The sequence below is a fragment of the Tamandua tetradactyla genome, chromosome 6 (genome assembly GCF_023851605.1).
Source record: "Tamandua tetradactyla isolate mTamTet1 chromosome 6, mTamTet1.pri, whole genome shotgun sequence".
Taxonomy (NCBI): Eukaryota; Metazoa; Chordata; class Mammalia; order Pilosa; family Myrmecophagidae; genus Tamandua; species Tamandua tetradactyla.
This window is the reverse complement of record NC_135332.1, coordinates 148,279,867-148,300,567: the sequence shown is the minus strand read 5'-3', so window position 1 is coordinate 148,300,567 and position 20,701 is coordinate 148,279,867. Positions and strand designations below refer to the sequence as shown.

General features: G+C 33.8%; 1 protein-coding gene across 15 annotated transcripts in view; it reads right to left on the bottom strand.

The window, feature by feature from the left end:
• Positions 1-20,701, bottom strand: part of RIMS2 (regulating synaptic membrane exocytosis 2) — a 757,916-nt gene that overhangs the window by 617,193 nt on the left and 120,022 nt on the right. For all 15 annotated transcript variants that reach the window (XR_013178386.1, XM_077167426.1, XM_077167432.1 and 12 more), the window contains one exon: positions 10,189-10,399. Coding sequence is in view for 14 of the 15 variants with exons in the window: in XM_077167426.1 (XP_077023541.1) it covers positions 10,189-10,399 (211 nt within the window). In the remaining variant the exon portion in view is untranslated. The remainder of the gene's footprint in view (positions 1-10,188; positions 10,400-20,701) is intronic.

Below are 20,701 nucleotides of genomic sequence, written 5' to 3'. Positions count from 1 at the left end.
ACTCCAGTGTGGCATAAAAGAGTGAGTAGTTAACTTACATGGGGCACCCAAAACAATCATCATGGGGGGATGATGCTTACATCAAGACGAGTGTGTTCATCAAGGGGGTGAAGGATCGGAAGTAGGCGGAAACAGAGAAGTATTTCAGACTAAAGTAGCAGAGTAAGCCAAAGGATAAGAGATAAAAGGCAGTGATAATTTTAGAGAAGTGCTAAGTGGTTTAGTCTGATTGAGATATACAGAATGGAGAAAAGCTCACATCTATCATTAGGCAGGGAATAAATCATGAAGGGTTTTTTTGTGCCATTAGACATTTCACTCAGGAAATGAGTCACTAAAATAGTTTTTAAGCAGAAGGTAAAATAAGATGTGCATTTTCCAAAGATCACTATAGCAGCATGTGAACAGTTTATTGAGGCACCAAGACTGGAGCAGAAAAACGAAACAGGAGACTTGTACCAGTCCAAGTGATGGAAGATGAAGGCTTAAATAAGAGATAAATCAGTCATTTACATAGAAATAGAGAGGAAATGATGAAAGAGAGGTGAAGGAAAGAAACCTGAGAGGATTTCTAGTTTTCTGGTTTAGGTGTCAGAATTGGTACCATATACAAAGTTGAGAATTACAGGAGAAGTAGATCTGGGAGTTGTTCCAACCATGGAAAATAGGTAGAAAGTCTGACATGGCCTAAGTAATATTCAGTGATATTAGAATTTATGTATTGAAAGGGGAGTTAGAAAGATAAAACTTAAAAGATAATTCTATGCTCTATTCTTTTTATGGATTAGAATTATTTTTAACTTTAAAAGAACATTATTATAGATAAGAGCCTATGATGGTTGAAACTGTATGTACCTTAGAAAACATGCTCTTAAATTTGACCTTTTCTTGTTGGTGTGAATCCATTATAAGTATTACCCGTTGATGAGGTTACTTCAGTTAAGGTGTGGCTACCTCAGTCAGTATGGGTCTTAATCATATTGCTGGAATCCTTTGTAAGCAGACTGCTATTCAGACAGAGAGAAAGACACAGGAAGCAAGATGCTGAAGATCAACAGAACCCAAGAGAAAGGAGAGACCAGGAATCACTGCCATGTGCCATGCCATGTAACAGGCTAAGGACCAAAGATCACGAGCAGCCAGCCCCAGAACACTACAGTTTTGGGGAAGTAAGCATCACCTTGATGACACCATAATTGGACTTGTCCTAGCTTCAAACTATGAGCAAATAAATTCCATTGTTTAACCTTACTTATTTTATGGTATTTCCTTGATCAGCCTAGGAAACTAAAATAAAGTCCATCCACTTTTTTGCTTATATTTGAAATTAAAGATTCTTGTTTGGAATGCTGGAAAAGAAACTGAATGAGATTTATCAGGTATTCCATTTAAGAGGAATAAAGGTATTCATTACCAGTTCTAATCCATCTCACATGTCTGGCCTGCATTCCATTTTCTTTGTCCTCCCATATCTAGTGTCTGTTTTATCATTCTACAATTTTGGTGATATCCTGATTCCTTTACATGTTAAGCCATTGTATAGTCTCCTACTATGATGAGAGTTAATTCCAGATGCAAATATTAATCTTTACCATTTTTGCTAAGTAGAATTTCTTTATTCAGGTGCTTACTGTATTTACTGATAAGGTGCTCACCTTCTCTATTGAAGAGGACATTAAGCTCTGAGCCAAGGCAGTTTTTGAATACAGATATGCCAAAAGCCAAGCAATATCTTTTCTCATTCTTAAAACAAATTTATAAAATCAAGAAAATATAAAATCCCTATTTCTCAGTTAATATATAAAGTTTAAGTTTAAATAGTTGAAAGGATATATCTTAAGTATTGTTTATTGTAGATGTGCTTTAATTTTATTTGCTTCAAATCTTGGCACTACAATTTAACCAATTCAATTTAAGGAAAATGTCTATATAACCTAATTAACAAACCATTCCACACTGTAAAACCATCAGACAAATCTGATTTTCTATTCGAAAAAGTCCGATTTCATTTTTTTAATTCAAATAAATGTATTACAATAGGTCAACATGACAATCATCTCATGTTCAAATCCTAACTCTAAAAAAGATAGATGAGGCACTGGAGTATGTCCAGAAGTCTGTTGCCTGAATGAAATAAGGTGCTGTACCCTTTCAAAATTTCACTTTACTTTGCCATCATGGAACCCTTCCTCAGAACAATTAATTTTGGAATTGTCCATTTGTTTGGTGTCCCAGAGATTTTTATATCCTGAGGTAATATATTATATTAAGACTAGACGCAGATTAGGGAGGGTTGAAGAGCATGCTTTTCTTCTGAAAAACAGAAGGGCAGTTAGAAAAGTGAGTTGGAAGAGAAAAATTCACAAAAAAGAAAATGTTCTCCATTCAACTTAAAGAAATAATCCATATGGAAATCCTTGCCCTTGAAGTTATTCATATCCACCTATTCCCCATAAAGCCTTTGTTCCACAGCAGGTGTACACAACCACACTTCTAATACTGCTGAACATATTTCAAAGTATAAAAGATCCAAGAAATCATCAAGAGATATTTGAAGAGAAACAATCCCACATTGGTTGCTATGATCATATTCATAAGTTTACTTTACTTGCTCTTCTAGATAATAGCCCCACAGTTTATTATGGTATACAGATGATACAGTGGGTGGCTGAACCAAGTGAAAACTGAATAAAAGATGTTGCAATAAGGAGAGGGACTTAGCCCATGTATACTTTGGTGAAAATATTTTCATTTATGGTGAGCGTGAAGTATTGTCTTGCCTATTTCCAAGAAGCTGATATGCATTACAAGCTAAAGTTTCACAAGATTCTGCAATTTAGGTTTTTTCATGGTTACCAAGTAATCCCGCACCATTAGAGAAGTTAACATCAGTGAAGAAAAACAATTCTCCCTTTCTTCTTTATAAATTCTATAACCATTTCCTAATAATAATCTCTGACATTCTTAAATTATTCAGCCTCACAGTCTCCAAACTGAGGATTCATCCAATGCAACCACTTACTTAATGGTGGTCCTATAAGTTGTATAATTCTAATAAGCTTGCCTGTTTTCTCCTTTCCTAAAAAGTTTACTGAAATAGTGGTGCTTTAAGCATCCATATGTTATATAAATGTGGGAAGGTATAGAAACCAAAGCTCAACTATGCTACACTACATTTCTCAGTTAATATACAAAGTAAACTAGAAGTCTTAAAATTTCTCAATTACTTAAAAAAATAAACCTCTTCAATTACTTAAAAAAATTATGTAAGCTGTAGAAAAATATGACTATATGAATATATTTTTCAGATGTTTTAAGAATTGCATGGGTAATCCAGTATTACTTTTTAAAATTATAAAATGTTAAATCCAGAAGAGACCTTAGAAGCCATTTATATTGACAACTTCATTTTGCAGATTTTAAAACAGAAGCACTACAGATGAAGTGACTTGCCAAAGAAATGTCACAATGTCAGGACAGGAAAAGAACCTGGCTCTCATACTTTCTCACCTTACGCCTCCCTTTCCCTAAGTAATGTCAAATTATTTCTGATATACTGGTATGTAGTAACTCTAGGAATTCTGAAAGAAAATATATGTAATATTGCTTGCCTCAGGTATATGGAGACTAACCACATAGCACACAATCATTTTTAAGCAGCCTATATAAAGATTTGCAGGTAATCACAATGGCTTGAAATTTAAAAAAAAAAAAAAATACTTTCTATAGGACTGCAAAAATACTCTAATCATAATTTTCTCTCTTAGTACACAATTGAAATACTAATCACTAAAATCAGACATATAAATGATCCAATGACTTGGTTATACAACAGGTTATCAATATCATCATTCCATTTTCATGGTCTGATATATTGCAAACATTTATGCTAATAGATTTTAAAGGACTTGCTTAAGAATAACTTTCCTTTTAACCATCATAAATTTAGAATTAATCTGCTACAAATTTGATAATTTATAAAGTGAAAAAATAATTTCTGTCACATTTGCAAGTTAAGCAACACAATTTAGAAAAGGTATCCTCATTATTCACAATTAGATTAACTGTTAAGCAGATAGTTATCTATTTTTCCCACCCAAAAGTAAAAGAAATGAAAAATGTTTCCACACATTGATGTTTAAAATAATTCTCATTATAAAATACCTCTAATGTTTTTCCTACTAAAGACACCATTCAATGATGATAAAATAAATTCTCCTTTATAAAGTCATTATTTCTTCATTTAACTAAATATATAGGTTTTGTTTATGAAGACGGTGTCATCTTGAAATATATGGATGTATTGGTACTTCAGTGCACTTCATTTATTCTCTCTATATTCTAAATGCACCTCAAGAGAACTGATTTAATTTTTAAGGATAATTCCATATGAAAGAGTGTCGAAATTAAAACAAAAGTCTATTTTATCTTGTTTTCTCATGAGATTACTAAAAGAATTTAAAAATAACTTTACAATTAAACTTTAAGCTATAAAGTATTTATATTCTCATTATTATACTTCACAAAGATAGTCTGACCAAATTTCACTGAGCTTAATCCTATGGGCCTATGATAAATCAAATAAATGTATTTGGTATTAATAGCAAAAACCTTCTTCTGTAACATAAGCCAACCAAAAATAATTATGATGATACAATTTGAAAAGAGAAATTGAACTCCATACTCTTTTCATATGGAATATAGACAACCTTTATACATACCATTCAAAGGAATGCTTTCTCATGTAAATTAAGACCTTCTTATGATGGCCTCTTACCTGAATGAAAATGTAGAAAGAACTAATAAAAGAAATCCAGGACTCCCTTCCTCGAGCTAAAATCTAGATCACCTTTTTTTTTTCATGGGCAGGCACTGGGAAACGAACCCGGGTCTCCAGCATGGCAGGCAAGAACTCTGCCTGCTGAGCCACGGTGGCCCACCCTAGATTACTTCTTATTCCCTTATTCCGCTGATATTTCCCTCATACCTAAGAAAAACTACGTGAATATTGGGAATACTGTCTCTCGTTCCTAAGTTCTTCCATAAACCTTCCGCAGCATATAAGGAGATTTAGGTTGATCACAATATAACAGATTTTCAAGGGGTATTCAAATTTTTCACTGTACGTCATTTATTGACTAAAATTTTGCTCAACATAAAGGGCAACACATTAGAAATCGGGAAGCATAGTTTAAGCAGTTTAACTATAATCAGGTGTCATTGGGTACTTCGGCTTCTGGACAAAACAGATGATGAGCAAGGACCAGATTTCTCCTCCTGCCTGAAACAAACAAACAAAAACAGACAAAATATAAGAAATAATGGTTTTTAAGATATTAGACATCAGGCAACAACAAAGAACAGCAACAGCTGAAGATGAGAAACAAAGTAAGTTCTACATCTGTCTCCAGCTTACTGCTTTCAGAAACTATGCAGGCAGCAGTGCAGTAAGAAGGAACAGAGGTGGAGCCTGGCAGACTTTCAGACTGAGAGAAACAGCCAAGAGCCCAGGGAGGCAATGTAGCTAGACTTCATAGGACAAGTTACCAGAGAGGAGAAAGTTGCACTAAAGGAAATCCCTAAGAGATCAGCAGAGCATCCCCTCACGTATTCAGCTGAGTAATGATCTGTGTATGCAGGTGAAGAAAAATAACCAAGGGAAGGGAAAGAACCATCTGAAAGGAATAGAGAGACAACAGTGGCTGTTCTACCAGTGAGACCTGAAACATTCAAAATTCATGGATCATTGGGTAGGGTACTCAGGAAGGTCTTCCCTCAGTAGGAGGGAATAATCAGAGCTAAATTGAGTATTGCTCCAGATATCTCCACATATGCCTAGTACGTAATAAAAGCAAGATGCAAAAGGATCAAATTGTTTCCACATAACTTAACTGCAATCCAGAACAAAGTAAAAAAGATTTACAGGAATACAAAAACATCAGGCACTCAACAATGTAAAATTTACCATGCTTGGCATCCAACATAAGATACCTATCATTGTAAAGAGGAAGGAAAAACCATCCCACTAGGAGAATAATTAATTGAAACTAACCCCAAATTGGCATGGATACTACAGTTAGTGCAAAGGAGGATATTAACACAGCTATATCAGCTGTTTTCTATATGTTCAAAAAGTTCAGTAGAGATGTGGATGAGATAAAAAATGCCCCAAAGTGAATATTAGAGATGAAATATAGAATATCTGAACAGTATGAACAGCAGATGTGACATTGCAGAAGAAAAGACTTCTTTTTTCTTCTTTTTGAAGAAAAAAGTATCAAATTAAAAATTCGATAGTATCGAATTTTAGATAGAATTGAAAAGTATCAAATTAAAATCTGTTTTAATGAAAAGAAAATAAATGAGCTGTAGGACAATTTCAAACAGCCTACTCTTTGAAAAATAGGAGTCCCTAAAGGAGAGGACAGAGACCAGGCACAAGAAAAAATATATTTGAAGAAATAATGGCTTAAATTTTCTTAAACCCAGTAAAAATTATTAACACACAGATCTAAGAAGCTCAATGAATCCTGAACATAAGAAACATGAAGAAAAATTACATTGCACATAAGTAGTGATTAAGAGAAAATCTGAAAGCGACCAGCAAAAAATGACACATTATATACACAGAAACAAAGATGAGAATATCATACTTCTCATTGGAAACAATAAAAGGACGAAGCAGTGAAACAATTTCTTTAAATTACTGAAAGAAAAAGCTGTCAATCTAGATTCTTTACTCAGCAAAAATATCTTTTAAGAAACAAAGGCAAAATTTCAGCATATGAAAGTTAAAAGGATTCACCATTAGACTCACATTAAAGAAATATTAAAGAAATTCCTTCAGACAGATAATCATGCCAAATAAAAATAAGGGTCTACAAAAAATTACCAGAAGTGATAATTTATCATTATAAATTATAAATATACAAATGTTTATTTGTCTGTATATATAAAAATAAATATGTAACATGTTTTCTTATTAAGATTCTTGAAATATAATGTTTAAACAAAAATAAATATGCATGGTAAGATTTGTAATATAGGTGAAAATAAAATAGATGACACTAATAACCTAAAGGCCAGTAAGGGAGAAATGGAAGTATATTATGCAAGGTTCATATACTATATATGAAATAATATAATACCAGTTGATAAGGAGATATACCAGCACAGATCTTGAAGCAATTACTAAAATAACAGAATAAAGCAAAGAGTTACAGTTAATGAGTCAACAAAAGGGGTAAACTGGAATCATATAAAAAGACTTGATTAATGCAAAAGAAAGCTGAAAAAGAGAAAAATAAGCAAAGAATAGATGGAACAGATAGAAAACAAAAAGCAAAATTACAGACTCAAACTTAACAATAACAATACTCAGATTAAATGGTCTAAACACTCCAATTAAATAGCAGAGATGATCAGATTGGATAAAAAAGTGAGGTCCAAATATAATGCTTCTTACAAACAAAGTACTTTAGAATATAAAAATATATCTCATGTTAATATTACTCAGTAGAAAGCTGGAGTGGCCATATTAAGATTACATAAACTAACCAAAGAATATCATCAGTACTTAAGTAGGTAACTTCATAATGATAAAGGAGCAATTATTAATAGGACACAACAATCTTAGATGTTTTTGTACCTAAAAACAGAGCTTCAAAATACATGAAGCAAAAACTAACAGAACTGCAAAGAGAGATAAATGCATTTATAGTTGGATAGTTCAATAACCCTCTCTAAATAACTGATAGAATAAAAAGGCAGAAATTCAACAAGAATATAGTAGACTTGAACAACTCTTATCAACAACTCTGAACTAAGTGACATTTACACACACTCTGTCCAACAATAAAAAAACAAAGAATCCTTCTCAAGTACAGTATATTTACCAAGATATACCATATTCTGGGGCATAATATAAGTATCAATAAATTTCAAAGGAGTGAAGTCATACAACATATATTCAGGGGCACAACAGAATCAAATTAGAAATCAACAACATATCTCTAAAAAATCCTCCAATATTTGGAAAATAAATAACACACTTTTAAATTACCCATGGATCAAAGAATAAATCAAAATACAAATTAGAAAAATATATTATTTTAATTTAATGAAAACTGAAAGACAACATATCAGAATTTGTGAGGTACCATAAAAGCAATGTTTAGAGAGAATTGACAGCACTAAACCCATAATAAAAAAAAGAAAAATCACATAGCATTGACCTCAGCATAAGAAACTACAGCAAGAAGAGAAAATTAAACCCAAAGCAGGAGAAAATAAATAATAAAGATTAAAGCAAACAGAGAAATTAGTGAAATCAAGAGTTCTTTGAGAAGATCAATAAAATTGATGAATACAGAGCTTGACTGAGCAGGAAAAAAGAAGACACAAATTACCAAAATGAGGAATTAAAGAGGTGGCTTATTACAGATACTACAGATATCAAAAGAATAATAAGGGAATATTATGAACTTATGTCAATAAATTTGACAATTTATGACGAACTAGATAAATTAATTGAAAGATACAAACTATCAAAGCCCACTCAAGAAAAACTAAACAATCTGAATAGCACTATATCTTTTAAAGAGATTGAAATTTAATTTAAAACGTCCCCACAAAGAAAACTCCATGCCCAGATAGCTTTACTGGTGAATTCTACCAGACATTAAAGGATGAAATCATGCCAGTTCTACACAAATTCATCCATAACATTGAAGAGGATGAACTACTTTCCAACTCATTATCAGGCCAACATTACCCTAATACCAAAACTCAATGAAAAACTTTACAAGAAAGTAAAATGACAATATAACTAGCCCTCATGAACACCAATGCAAAAATCCTATATTTGATGTTAGCCAAAAGGCCCAAGCAACGATGATGTAAAATTTCTAAACAAAATTTTAACAAACCAAATCCATTAACATATAAAAAGGGATAATCCATCATGACCAAATGGAGTTTATCCCAACAATACAGAATTGGTTTAACATTCAAAAATCAGTCAATATAATTTACCATATTAACAAACAATGAAAAAATATGATTAATCTCAATAGATACAGAAAAAGAATTTAACAAAACCCAACATCCATTCCTGATTTTGAAAATTTGAAAACTCTCAACATACTAAGACTGGATGGTATCTATGAGAAGCCAAAAATTAGCACCATACTTAATAGTGAAAAACTGAATGCTTTTCATGTAAATGTAAGCTCTACAGTAAGACAAGATGTCCGCTCTCAAACTTTTACTCATTTCTAGCCAATGCAACCAGGCAAGGAAGAAAAAAAAATCAGACAAACCAGTGGGAAAGATTAAAAGAAATAAAGAAAATTTATCAGTTCTGGAAAAAAAAAAAAACATTTAGGGAAGGGGGAAATGAAATCACACAGGAGAAAAAGTTCCCACTATTATGTCTATATAATGTAGGTAAAGATATCAGCTTCCTATTTTAAAGCTACTTAGTTAAAGTATTGGGTGATGAGATATTATTGATGAGGTAAATCCAAATTCTGAAGACCTTATAAACATTTTAAAATAATGCCGTTGCTAAATGAAGCAAATTATTAAAATGGATGGATAAACTACAAAATCTAGTATAAGCATAAAACATCTATGTAACATTTCTTCTTAATATTCCATTGTCTGTTTATTCTATTGCTGTTAAAACAAAATAAAGGGGCATATAGCTTCAAAATTTCAAAATCTGTATAATCATTAAATACATAATCTTAAAGCTGGAAATGGCCTCTTTCAAATGAACAGGAAAAAGAAGAACAGATCTAAAAAGTTCGTAAAATTATGTGTAGTAATGGAAAATGCTGTGTCACAAGTCCGGCGTTAATCAGTTGTGTGGCTTTAAGAACAAACTTTAGTCTCTTGGTTTGAGTTTCCTGCACTAGTAAAATAAAGGAATTAGGCCAAATGATCTCTAGATTCCCTTAATCCCATCTTTGAAAATCTAAGATTCTATTATTCTAAACAAAATCATAAGATAAATGATAGCGAAAAAATTAAAGAATTTCTTTTATCTAAAATGAGTAACAATAGAGAAGGCTTTCATTCTTTGGCTCATCTGAATAATAGTTTCATTTATCTTCTTTTTTTTAACAATAAACTTAACTATAAAGGAAATAATGTAATTATGTGTAATTAAAATCACTTGTGTACCTTGTTTGAGCGTAACGACACTCGACCTCCACAACGAGCACAGAACTTTGTTTGGCAATATGAACAGTTATGGCCACAGCCATCAGCAAACTTTGTTTTGTGGCAAATACCACAGGTTGGGGCATCACCCTTTTGTTCTGGCTGCTGCTGTGATTCTTCTCCCATCTTCTTCACCTGTTCTTTATACATTTCGAACTGTTGATGCAGTTTTCTGCAGAGAGAACAGATAAGAAAAAGGTTTCTTGATGGTATAAAAAATAATAATTACCATGATCTGTAGGTATAATTTTTTAACCAAGAAAATACAGTGAGAATGAAAGAAAAAAATAATTTCTAATTAAAGAATAATATCTTCTATTGTACATCATATAAATGTAACTAGTTCTGCATTCTGATATGAATGTTAATTTAAAAACAATTAATACAATATGTTTATGAAGATATTCCTTGGAATGCAATCCTAAAATTTTTACCTACCATTTGTAAAATATTTTCATCATATTGTAACCAAGAAATCAGAATTTAAGGGATGATTTTGATTACTGAATCATTATACAAATACTCCTTTTTGCTTTCTGGCATATTGAAGTAGACAGAAGGAAATACTGAAATCTCTGAATTGTAATCCAGCTACCTTGATCTCTGATAATGATTTCATAGCCCTTATCTTCTGCTTCTGTGATTGTAAAAATCCTGTGACTAACCCTCACTTGTACCCAGCTATCCAGTTTTTCAACTTGAGTCTTGTCTAAAGACAGCTCCTAATGTTTATTAATGAAGTGTCAGCCCAGAACTAACTACCCCAAATCTTAAGTTATTTTCATAACAAAGACTAAGTCTAACCAAAATGGACCTGCCTGACATGTGCAGTATCTTAAACTTTAACCTACAAGTCACCTATACCTCTCTGCCATTTTCTTTTACATGTTCTGTGACTAAACATACAATCAATCTGCACATGCTCAATAATTAGATCACCTTTAATTACATCATCTGGGGCCATTGTGCTCATTATCCTAAACCCTGCCCATCTTTTTCTCTAATAAAACTATCAGAATTACTGGTGTTCAGGGAGACAGATTTTGGGCCACAAGGCCATCTGCTTTCCTACCACGTACCTAGTAATAAACTCTTTCTCTCTTTGAGCTTCAGTGTATCAGGAATTGGTTACTGAGTGTGTCAGGCAGAAGAATCCACAGCTTTTGTCCAGTAACAATACGCTTTAAAATATTTACAATATTATTTCAAACACTTGAGCTACAGAAATGTGGGAGCTAAATTGACTTATACAGTGAAGCTAAAACCTCTGAACTTCAAATTACTGAGATTGAATCTCAACAGGATTTGTCTGCAAAATCAAAACTGAGAAAGGAACACTGGATGAGTGCTTTCACTAACTGTTTAAATCTGTTCAACAGTCTGGACATTAGTTAGCTATATAAACACTATGAAATATTAGGTGTCTACCAAGTGAGGCTGTGCAAATAAAAGTAAAGCCAATTTTTACTTAAAAAATAAAATAAAAGGATAAGAAAAAAATCCTAGAAAAGAATATTACTTACTCTAATTAAAATAAATAGCAATAAAAAGTTTACTTCCTTTTTTTATAAGAAATACTGAAAATGTTTAAAAGCTATAGTTATTTCACATGAGGATGTAGAAAGCTGTAAATAACATCTCTCCCATCTTAGCAATCACAAAAGGCTGAACAATCTGCAAATCATAACTGTTCTTGAGCCTATCAGAGAGTTGGGGTTACAAGACAACCAAATGATCTGAATATTAAAGAGTGACAAGCCGCTCTAAGGAGAAATGAGAAATGCTAACTATTTCACCTCTGGCAGAGCATGGGGCACCCATATGGGCAGGTATGAAGAAATTAGCTAAAATTATAACAAATTGTTAAAGGCCAAGTATAACAGTTTGGAATAGCTAGATATGCTTTACTCAAAGAAAGCTCACAGTGACTAGCCCCCTGCTGCATAAGAAAGACTGGGAGCAGAGCAGGAAAAGAAAAAAGTCTCCCCACTTAAGGGATGCAGATATGCAGATATAAAAGAGGTGAGCAGTGGCTGCTGGGGGACAGGCAAAATGCTCCAAGCAATTCTGACCTAAAAAAAACAAAAAGCTTTACCACAGGAGAAAAAAAGTAAACTCTGTCATCCCCAAGACACAGGAAAGGATACAATCAATGTAGCTAGGGAAAAAAATTGAAGAAAAAATTCTCTACCCATGAAAGAATGGAAAGAAAACATCTTGGGCTCAGGAATTTGCCCCAGTACAAATCAGAGGTCTTTTACCCATAGGGGAGGAACAAACTCCTGTCCATTAGATATGAAGTTTGTTTGCATTGGCAGAACCGACAGGTACTCTGATCAAACCCTATGCCCAAAGCCCAAATGAACAGTCTCTCAAAGAGGGAGGATGAAAAAATATTACAGAGAACACTCCTTACCCTTATCACAACCTTAGTACCAGGTAACAAATCACCGTTAGTGAAGTTACAAGATGATGGGAGAAACCATCTAAGCAGCATAGGAGTGTGGGAATGGCTAAAAGGCTAGAAAAGACACCCCTCTACCCATCCTAATCACAACACAACAATAGCATATTAGAAAATATTGACGATTGTGCACACTGAAAATAATGATGGCAAAAGGAAAATTCAAACCTAGCTGAACTTGATAAATCCAATCCCCAATATTAACACTCTAACAGAAGAGGTTTGCTCATTTCTAGGTATTAGTACAATTAACTGCAGTCTCTATTACTCTACACATGATATCTGGCATTCAATTCAAAACCACATGACTCAGGAAAAAAGAATAAACAAACTACTGTAAAGATACAAAATTATCAACATTATCAGATGCAGAAATGACATGGATGTGGAATAATCAGACAGAAACTTTAAATTTATTAAAATTATTAAGATAAATTATAAAGAGAAAAAGGTGGCCAACATCCAAAAACAGATGGAAAATTGAGGCAGAGAGTTGGAAAACAAAGAAAAGTTGAATGGAAATGCTAGAAATAAAAAATATTCTATTAAAGACAAAGAATTCCTTTGACAAATTTATGCATAGACTCAATAGAGCTGAGGAAAAATCAGTAAAACTGAAAATAGATTTTTGAAAAATCTAAGCTGAAACAGAAAGAGAAAAAAAAGAGTAGGGTAAAAAGAGCATTCAAGAGCTGTAGGGCAAGGGCAACTGGCCTAAAATATGTGAAACTGGAGTCACAGAAGAAGAAAGAGAAAATAGAACAGAAGGAAATGTTTGAAGGAATAATGGACAAGAAATTTCAAGAAATAAACCACAGGAACAAGAGCCTCAGAGACAAAGACCATATCTGACAAAGACCAAATAGACACACACACACACAGAAACCTCATTTTCAAATTGCTGAAAACCAATGATAAAGAGAAAACTATGAAAGCAGTAAAGAAAAAAATGACATATATCTACAGAGAAATGATGATAAGAACTACACATATTGCTCTTCAGAGTAATACAAGCCCAAAGACTTTGCAGTGACATTTGTAAATTACTGACTGGGAAAAAAAAAGTCAACATATGATTTCATACCCAGTGAAGTTAAGTTTCAAATAATGAACACAAAATTACAGACTTATACAGAGAAACAGAAGTTGAAAGAATTCATTGTCAGTAGATCTGTACTGCAAGGAATATTTTTTCATTTATAAACAGTTTTATTCACACATCATACAATCCAACCCAAGTGTATAGACATGCCTTCACCACCATAATCTATCTGAAGACATTTCCTTTTCTTTCACAAAGAATCCATTACCCCTGCCCTGTCCCCCACCTGTTGACATTTAGTTTTGGCATAACGCTTTTTTTATATTCGGTGGAGGCATATTGCAATGTTACTGTTGACTATAGACCCTGGTTTGCATTGATTGTACTTTCCCCATATGCCATCTATTTTCAACATCCTGCAATACTGGCATTCATTTGTTCTTCCTCACGTAAAAATGGCTTTTTATTTGTACATTTAATCACCATCATTGTCCACTCTAAGCATTCCTAAATTATACCTTCTCAGTCTTTATCCTCTGTCTTTCCTTCTGGTTTCATACATGCCCCCAGCCTTTCTCCCTCTATCATACTCACATTCAGCTTCATTCAGTGCACTTACATTATTGTGCTACAACTCAAGTAGTTTTGTGCTATCCATTTTTTAATTTTTATAATCAGTCCTGTTACACAGTCTGTATTCCTTCAGCATCAATTGCCTAATCTGTACCCTATTTCTCTCCTGATAACCTGTGTTCTTAACTTCAATTCTCCAAGTTCACTCATTAATGTTAGTTCATATTAATGAGACCATACAGTATTTGTCCTTTTGTTTTTGGCTAATTTCACCCAGCATAATGTCTTCAAGATTCATCCATGTTGTTACATGCTTCATGACTTTATTCTGTCTTACAGCTGTGTAATATTCCAACTATGTATATAACACAGTTTATTTAGCCACTCATCTGTTGATGGACATTTGGGCTGTTTCCATCGCTTGGGAATGGTAAATAATGCTGCTATAAACATTGATGTACAAATGTCTGCTTGTGTCCTTGTCCTCATGTCCTCTGAATATATACCTAGTAATGGGATTGCTGGATCATATGGCAATTCAATACTTAGCTTCCTGAGGAGCCACCAAACTGCCTTTCAGAGCTGTTGTACCATTTTACATTCCCACCCACAATGGGTAAATGTGCCTCTTTCTCTACATTCTCTCCAGCATTTGTCATTTTCTGATTTTTGATAATAGCCATTCTAGTGGGTATCAGATGATTTCTCATTGTGGCTTTGATTTGCATTTCTCTAATACCCAGTGAAGTTGAGCATCTTTTCATGTTACTGCAAGGAATTTAAAGAAAGTTCTTCAGGCAGAAGGAATATGAAACTCCTTGAAAGTTTCACATGAAAAACAGGACCTACACATAGCAATAAATGTTTACTTTTAGAAAAAACAGGGTCTCAAGTAGGTAATCTAAATTTTTACTTTAAGAAACTAGAAAAAGAAGAGAAAATTAAACCCAAGAAAGCATAAGGAAAGAAATAGTAAAGATTAGAGCAGAAACCAAAAATTGGTTGTTTGAAAAGATCTTTAAAACTGATAAACCCTTAGTTAGAATGACCAAGGGAAAAAAAAAAGACACAAACTACCTATAGCAAGAACGAGAGAGGAAATATTACAATCGACATACTACAAACAATTCTATGCCCATACATGCAAAAAATATAAGAAAATAGGCCAGTTTCTTAAAATACAGAAACCATACCTCATTCAAGATGAAAAAGATAACTTGAATAATGCAATAGCTGTTAAAGAAATTTAATTCATGGTTTAAAAACTCAAAAAATAAAAATTTTCCCTCTGGATGGCTGTACTGGTGAATTCAAATAAACAAAGACACTGTACAAATTCCACACAATCTCTTCTAGAAAACAGAAAAGGAGGGACACTTTTACAACTAATTTCATAAGGCCAGCAGTACACTGACACTAAAACCATACAAATATGTTACAAGAAAAGAAAAATGTAGACTAATACTTCTCATGGAAAGATGCAAAAAATCCTCCACATCAAATCCAGAAATATGTTAAAGCACAATACATTAGAAACAGTTCAAAATATCCTGGGAATAAAATATTGCTTCCAAATTCTAAAACAAAGCAATGTGATTCATCACATTAATAGACTAAGGGGAAAAAAGTATGACTTTCTCAAAATATGTTGGGAAAGCACTTGACAAAATTGCTTAGCAAACTAAGAATACAAAGAAATTTTCCTAACATGACAACAGCGTCTACAAAAGGAGCCTATATCTGAGGAGAGGTTTGGGGGAAGATGGCAGAGTAGGAAGCTCCAGGAATCAGTCCTTCAACCCAAACAACTACTTAACTGGCAGAACTGATTTAATCAATTACTTTGACACTACAGAGCCTAGTGGAACACTGTGTAGCCTCCAGGGAGGAGTGGAAAGAAGAGGCCAGTAAATTATGATAAATAACAGTGAGTTTCATCCTTACTGCAGTGATCACCATATCACTTTCCCCAGTCTCATAGCAGACATCAGTGGGAACTAGAGCTTGGGTTCCTGGCACAGATTGCTGGTGGGAAGGATGAGACATAAAGACCTACTTCTCCAAACTCCAAGAGTTTGCAGTCTGTCCAAAACCTCTACCTTTGATCATCTACTTCAGATCCCTGGTGGCCAGCTCTGAAGGTGGCCATTGTTCCAAGCTCCAAGGCAATGGTGACTGAGGAATCTTAAAGATAGTAACTTTCTTTAAAACTGCAGAAAACAGTTAAAGGCTGCATTTCAGGGAAAGTACGGAATCAAGAAAATGTAGCTTCAAAAACCATAGAAATAGCTCTGGCAACCTTGCTGGCCCCTCCCCCCACCTCTCCACAATATAGGATAGATCCCCTTTTCCCTCCCATTGTAGATCCCTGGCCCTGTTCTAGAGGGAGCAGAGTGGCCATGTGTGCATACTGAGCAGCATGTATGTCAGTGCTAATCTATCAAGTGGCAGTCTCAGGCACTGAGCTCGGGAACGTGTTTCAGTTGGCCCTCCCAGAGTATTTCCTGAGATCAGAGAAACATCTTGCATACAGCTGGAAAAGTGTGAAAAACAATCAAGATGAAGGGGCCTTGGGCAATGAATAACCTGCATTAAGCCAACCACGAGAGCACCCAGGATGGGGAGGACATCTATTTCAATGGGAGTAGAGGGGGCATTCACTCCAATTCTATAAACTGTAAATAGAGAATTCTGAGACCTCTGGTAAACACAAGCCCAGGAAAAGAAGCAGCCTTGTGCCTCTGGCTCACACAGGCTCACATAAGTCAAAGAGGACCTGTACTTCCTATTTTCCTTGGGTTGATCTTGATAGGAGGGCTAAGCTCTGAGGGAAATCACTAGCCAAACTGGAGCCAATTTGTAAAGACAGTGAAAGGTACTTTTGACCTTGGTTTTTTGTTTTGATTAGCTTTTAGGATTCAAGAAAATCTCAGTCATATAACTATCTGGATGCAAACAAAAGGAACAGATAGCTCAGGGACTATCTTTAAAATATTAACACTTTAAAATATTAAAATATACAGTGTACAATAAAAGATTAGAAGACAAACAAAGATAGAGGAAATGGCTCATCAAAAAGAACAAGATAAAAATCCAAAATCTCCAACAAAGAGGATGAGACTTTGGATAGAGACTTTAAAATACTGATCCTCAATGTGTTCAAGGAGATAAAGGAAAACATGGAGAAAGAACTAAAGGACACAAGGAAAACAATGAATGAACAATATAGGACTCTCTCCAGAGAAATACTGGCATTCAAGAACACAGTAACTGACATGAAAAATCCCTAGACATTTTCAGTAGCAGACTGGAAGTTGCAGACAAATAATCTTATAGAAGATAAAACAACTGAAATGATTCAGGCTGAGAAGCAGATAGAAAAAATAATTCAAAAGAACAAATAGAGCCTAAGAGACCTGTGGGATACCATCAAGCAAACAATATACCCATTATGGGAGTTCTAGAAGGAGAAGAAAGAAAGGAATGGGCAAAAAAGGTATATATTCAAAGAAATAATAATAGAAAACTTCCCAAATTTAAAAAGATATGACTATGAATATTCAAGAATCTCAATGAACCCCAAAAAGGATTAACTGAAAAAGAACCAGGCTCAGACATAGTAATCAAATTGTTCAGTGCCAAGGATGAAGAGAGCTCTGAAAGCTGTCAAGAGAAAGGAATAAATTATGTACAAGGCAATTCCTATAAGATTAACAGATGATTTCTTATGAGAACCCATGGAGGTAAAAAGGCAGTGGAATTAAATATCTAAAGTACTGAAAGAAAACAATTGCCAACAAATTATATCAAGCAAGACTTTCAGTAATGAAGGAGAAATTAAGATATTCCCAGATAAACAAAAGCTGAAGGAATTTATTATCACTAGACCTGCCCTGACAAGCAATGCCAAAGGGAGTTCTTCAGATTGAAGGACAGAACAATAAACAGTGGATCAAAGCAGCATAAAGAAATGCATACCTCTGGCAAAGTAACCATATGGGTAATTATAATGCCAGGACTATCGTATTGTATTGTTTGTTATGCAACTCTACTTCTTATTGCATATAGATGCTAAAATGCAAATGAATAAAATTTAATGGCAAATTGATTGCTTTGGACATGCAATGTACAAAAACATAACATGTAACGAATACAAAAGAAAAGTGGGGGGTTGGAGGCATAGCAATAGTGTACATGTATGCTATGAAGTAAAGTTGGTATTAAACCAAATATGCTCATTAAATTTAGGATGTTAAATTTTACACCATGGTAACTACAAGAAAAATAGATGAAAAATATATATACATAGAAAAGAGAAGTGACTAAATATGGTACAGTATAAAAAAAAGTAGGCATTAATGGAAGAATTGAGGGTCAAAAGGGTATAAAAATATTCAAAGACAAAATAACAAAATGGCAGAAGAAAGCAGTGCATTGTGCTGGTTTGAAAGGATTATGTATCCAGGAAAAACCATGTTTTAATCCTGATCCAATCTTGTGGGACCAACCCTTTCTTTCAATCCTTATTTAATAATGTAAGTTGGAATCTTTTGATTAGATTATCTCCATGGAGGTGTGGTGTGTACAATTGTGGGTTTTAACTTTTTGATTAGATGGAGCTATGACTCCACCAATTCCAGGTGGGTCTTGATTAGTTTACTGGAATCCTTTAAAAGAGGAAGCATTTTGGAGAAAGCAAGAGAGCCATGAGAGGACACAGCCACAAGAACCATGAGAGCCCATGCAGCCGGAGGCCTTGATGATAAAGAAGGAAAACACCCCTGGGGGAGCCTCATGAAACAAGAAGTCTGGAGAGAAAGGTAGCAGGCATCACCATGTTCGCCATGTGCCTTCCCAGTCTAGAGACAAACCCCGAACTTAATCGGGCTTTCTTGAGTGAAGGTAACCTCTTGTTGGTGCCTTAATTTGGACATTTTCAAAAACTTGCTTTAAGTGGGACATTTTCATGGCAATAGAACTATGAACTTGCAACTGAATAAATTCCCCCTTTTTAAAAGCCATTACATTTCTGGTATATCACATTCTGGCAGCGAGCAAACTAGAGCATGTCTTATCAGTAGTGACTTTAAATTTAAATGGATTAAACTCTCCAGTCAAAAGGCAGAGATCAGCAGAACAAACAAAGCATAAACCAACTATATGCTATCTATAAAAGGCTCCCCTTAAATTCAAAGGCACAAATACTGGAAAGAGAAAAGATAGAAAAAATATACAATGCAAGTGGTAACCAAAAGAGAGCTAGGGAAAAAAATTTTTTTTAACTTAAAAATAAAACAAAATAATTTGGGTAGATGGAAACACTAGTGGTCAATGAAAGGGATGGGTAAAATGTATGGTATGTATGAGTTTTTTCTGTTTTCTTTTTATTTCTTTTTCTAGAGTGATGCAAATGTTCTAAAAAATTATCATCATTATGAATACACAACTATGTGATGATATTGTGAGCCATCAATTGTACACCGTGTACAGAATGTATGTGTGTAAAGACTTCTCAAATAAAAAATAAGAGAGCTAGAATAGCTATACTGATAACTGATAAAATAAACTTTAAGTCAAAAAGCTAATGAAGGACAAAGATAGTCATTATATACTGATGAAGGGGAGGGTCAATGCAACAAGAAAACATAATTTAAAAATACATGCACCAAAAATATATTGTTTTTATTGTTTTATTGGGTATTTTTGCATCTATATTCTTAAGCCATATTGGTCTCTAGTTTTCTTTTCTTTTGGTATTTTTATCTGGTTTTGATATGAGGATGATGGCCTCAAAGAATAAGTTAGGGAATGTTCCCTCCTCTTCAATTGTCTGGAAGAGTTTGGGCAGGGTTAATTCTTTGAGGAATATTTGGTGAAATTAACTGGTGAAGGCATTTGGTCCTGGGCTTTCTTTGTTTGGAGGCATTAGATTACTGATTCAATTTCTTTAGTAGTTATTGATATATTGAGAGCATCTATTTCTTCTTTAGTCCAAAAGTATATGAAGAAAATATTGACAGAATTGAAGGAAGAAATAGTTTTACATTCGTAGTAGGAGGTTTCTAATACACCACTTACAATAGTGGATAGGACATATCGACAGAAGATTAATAAGGAACAACATTCTAAAACAGCTAGACCTAACATACATATGTAGAATATTTCATCCAATAACCACAAAATACACATTCTTCTCTACATTTATTTGATAAACCATATCTTAGGTCACAAAACAAGTCTCAATTAATTCAAAACTTTTAAAATCATATAATATATCTTCTCCAAACACAATGGAATGGGCTAGAAATCAATAGCCATGAGAAAAATGGAAAACTCACAAATATGTAGAAATGAAGCACTGCATTCTTAACCAATGGATCACAGAAGAAATTACA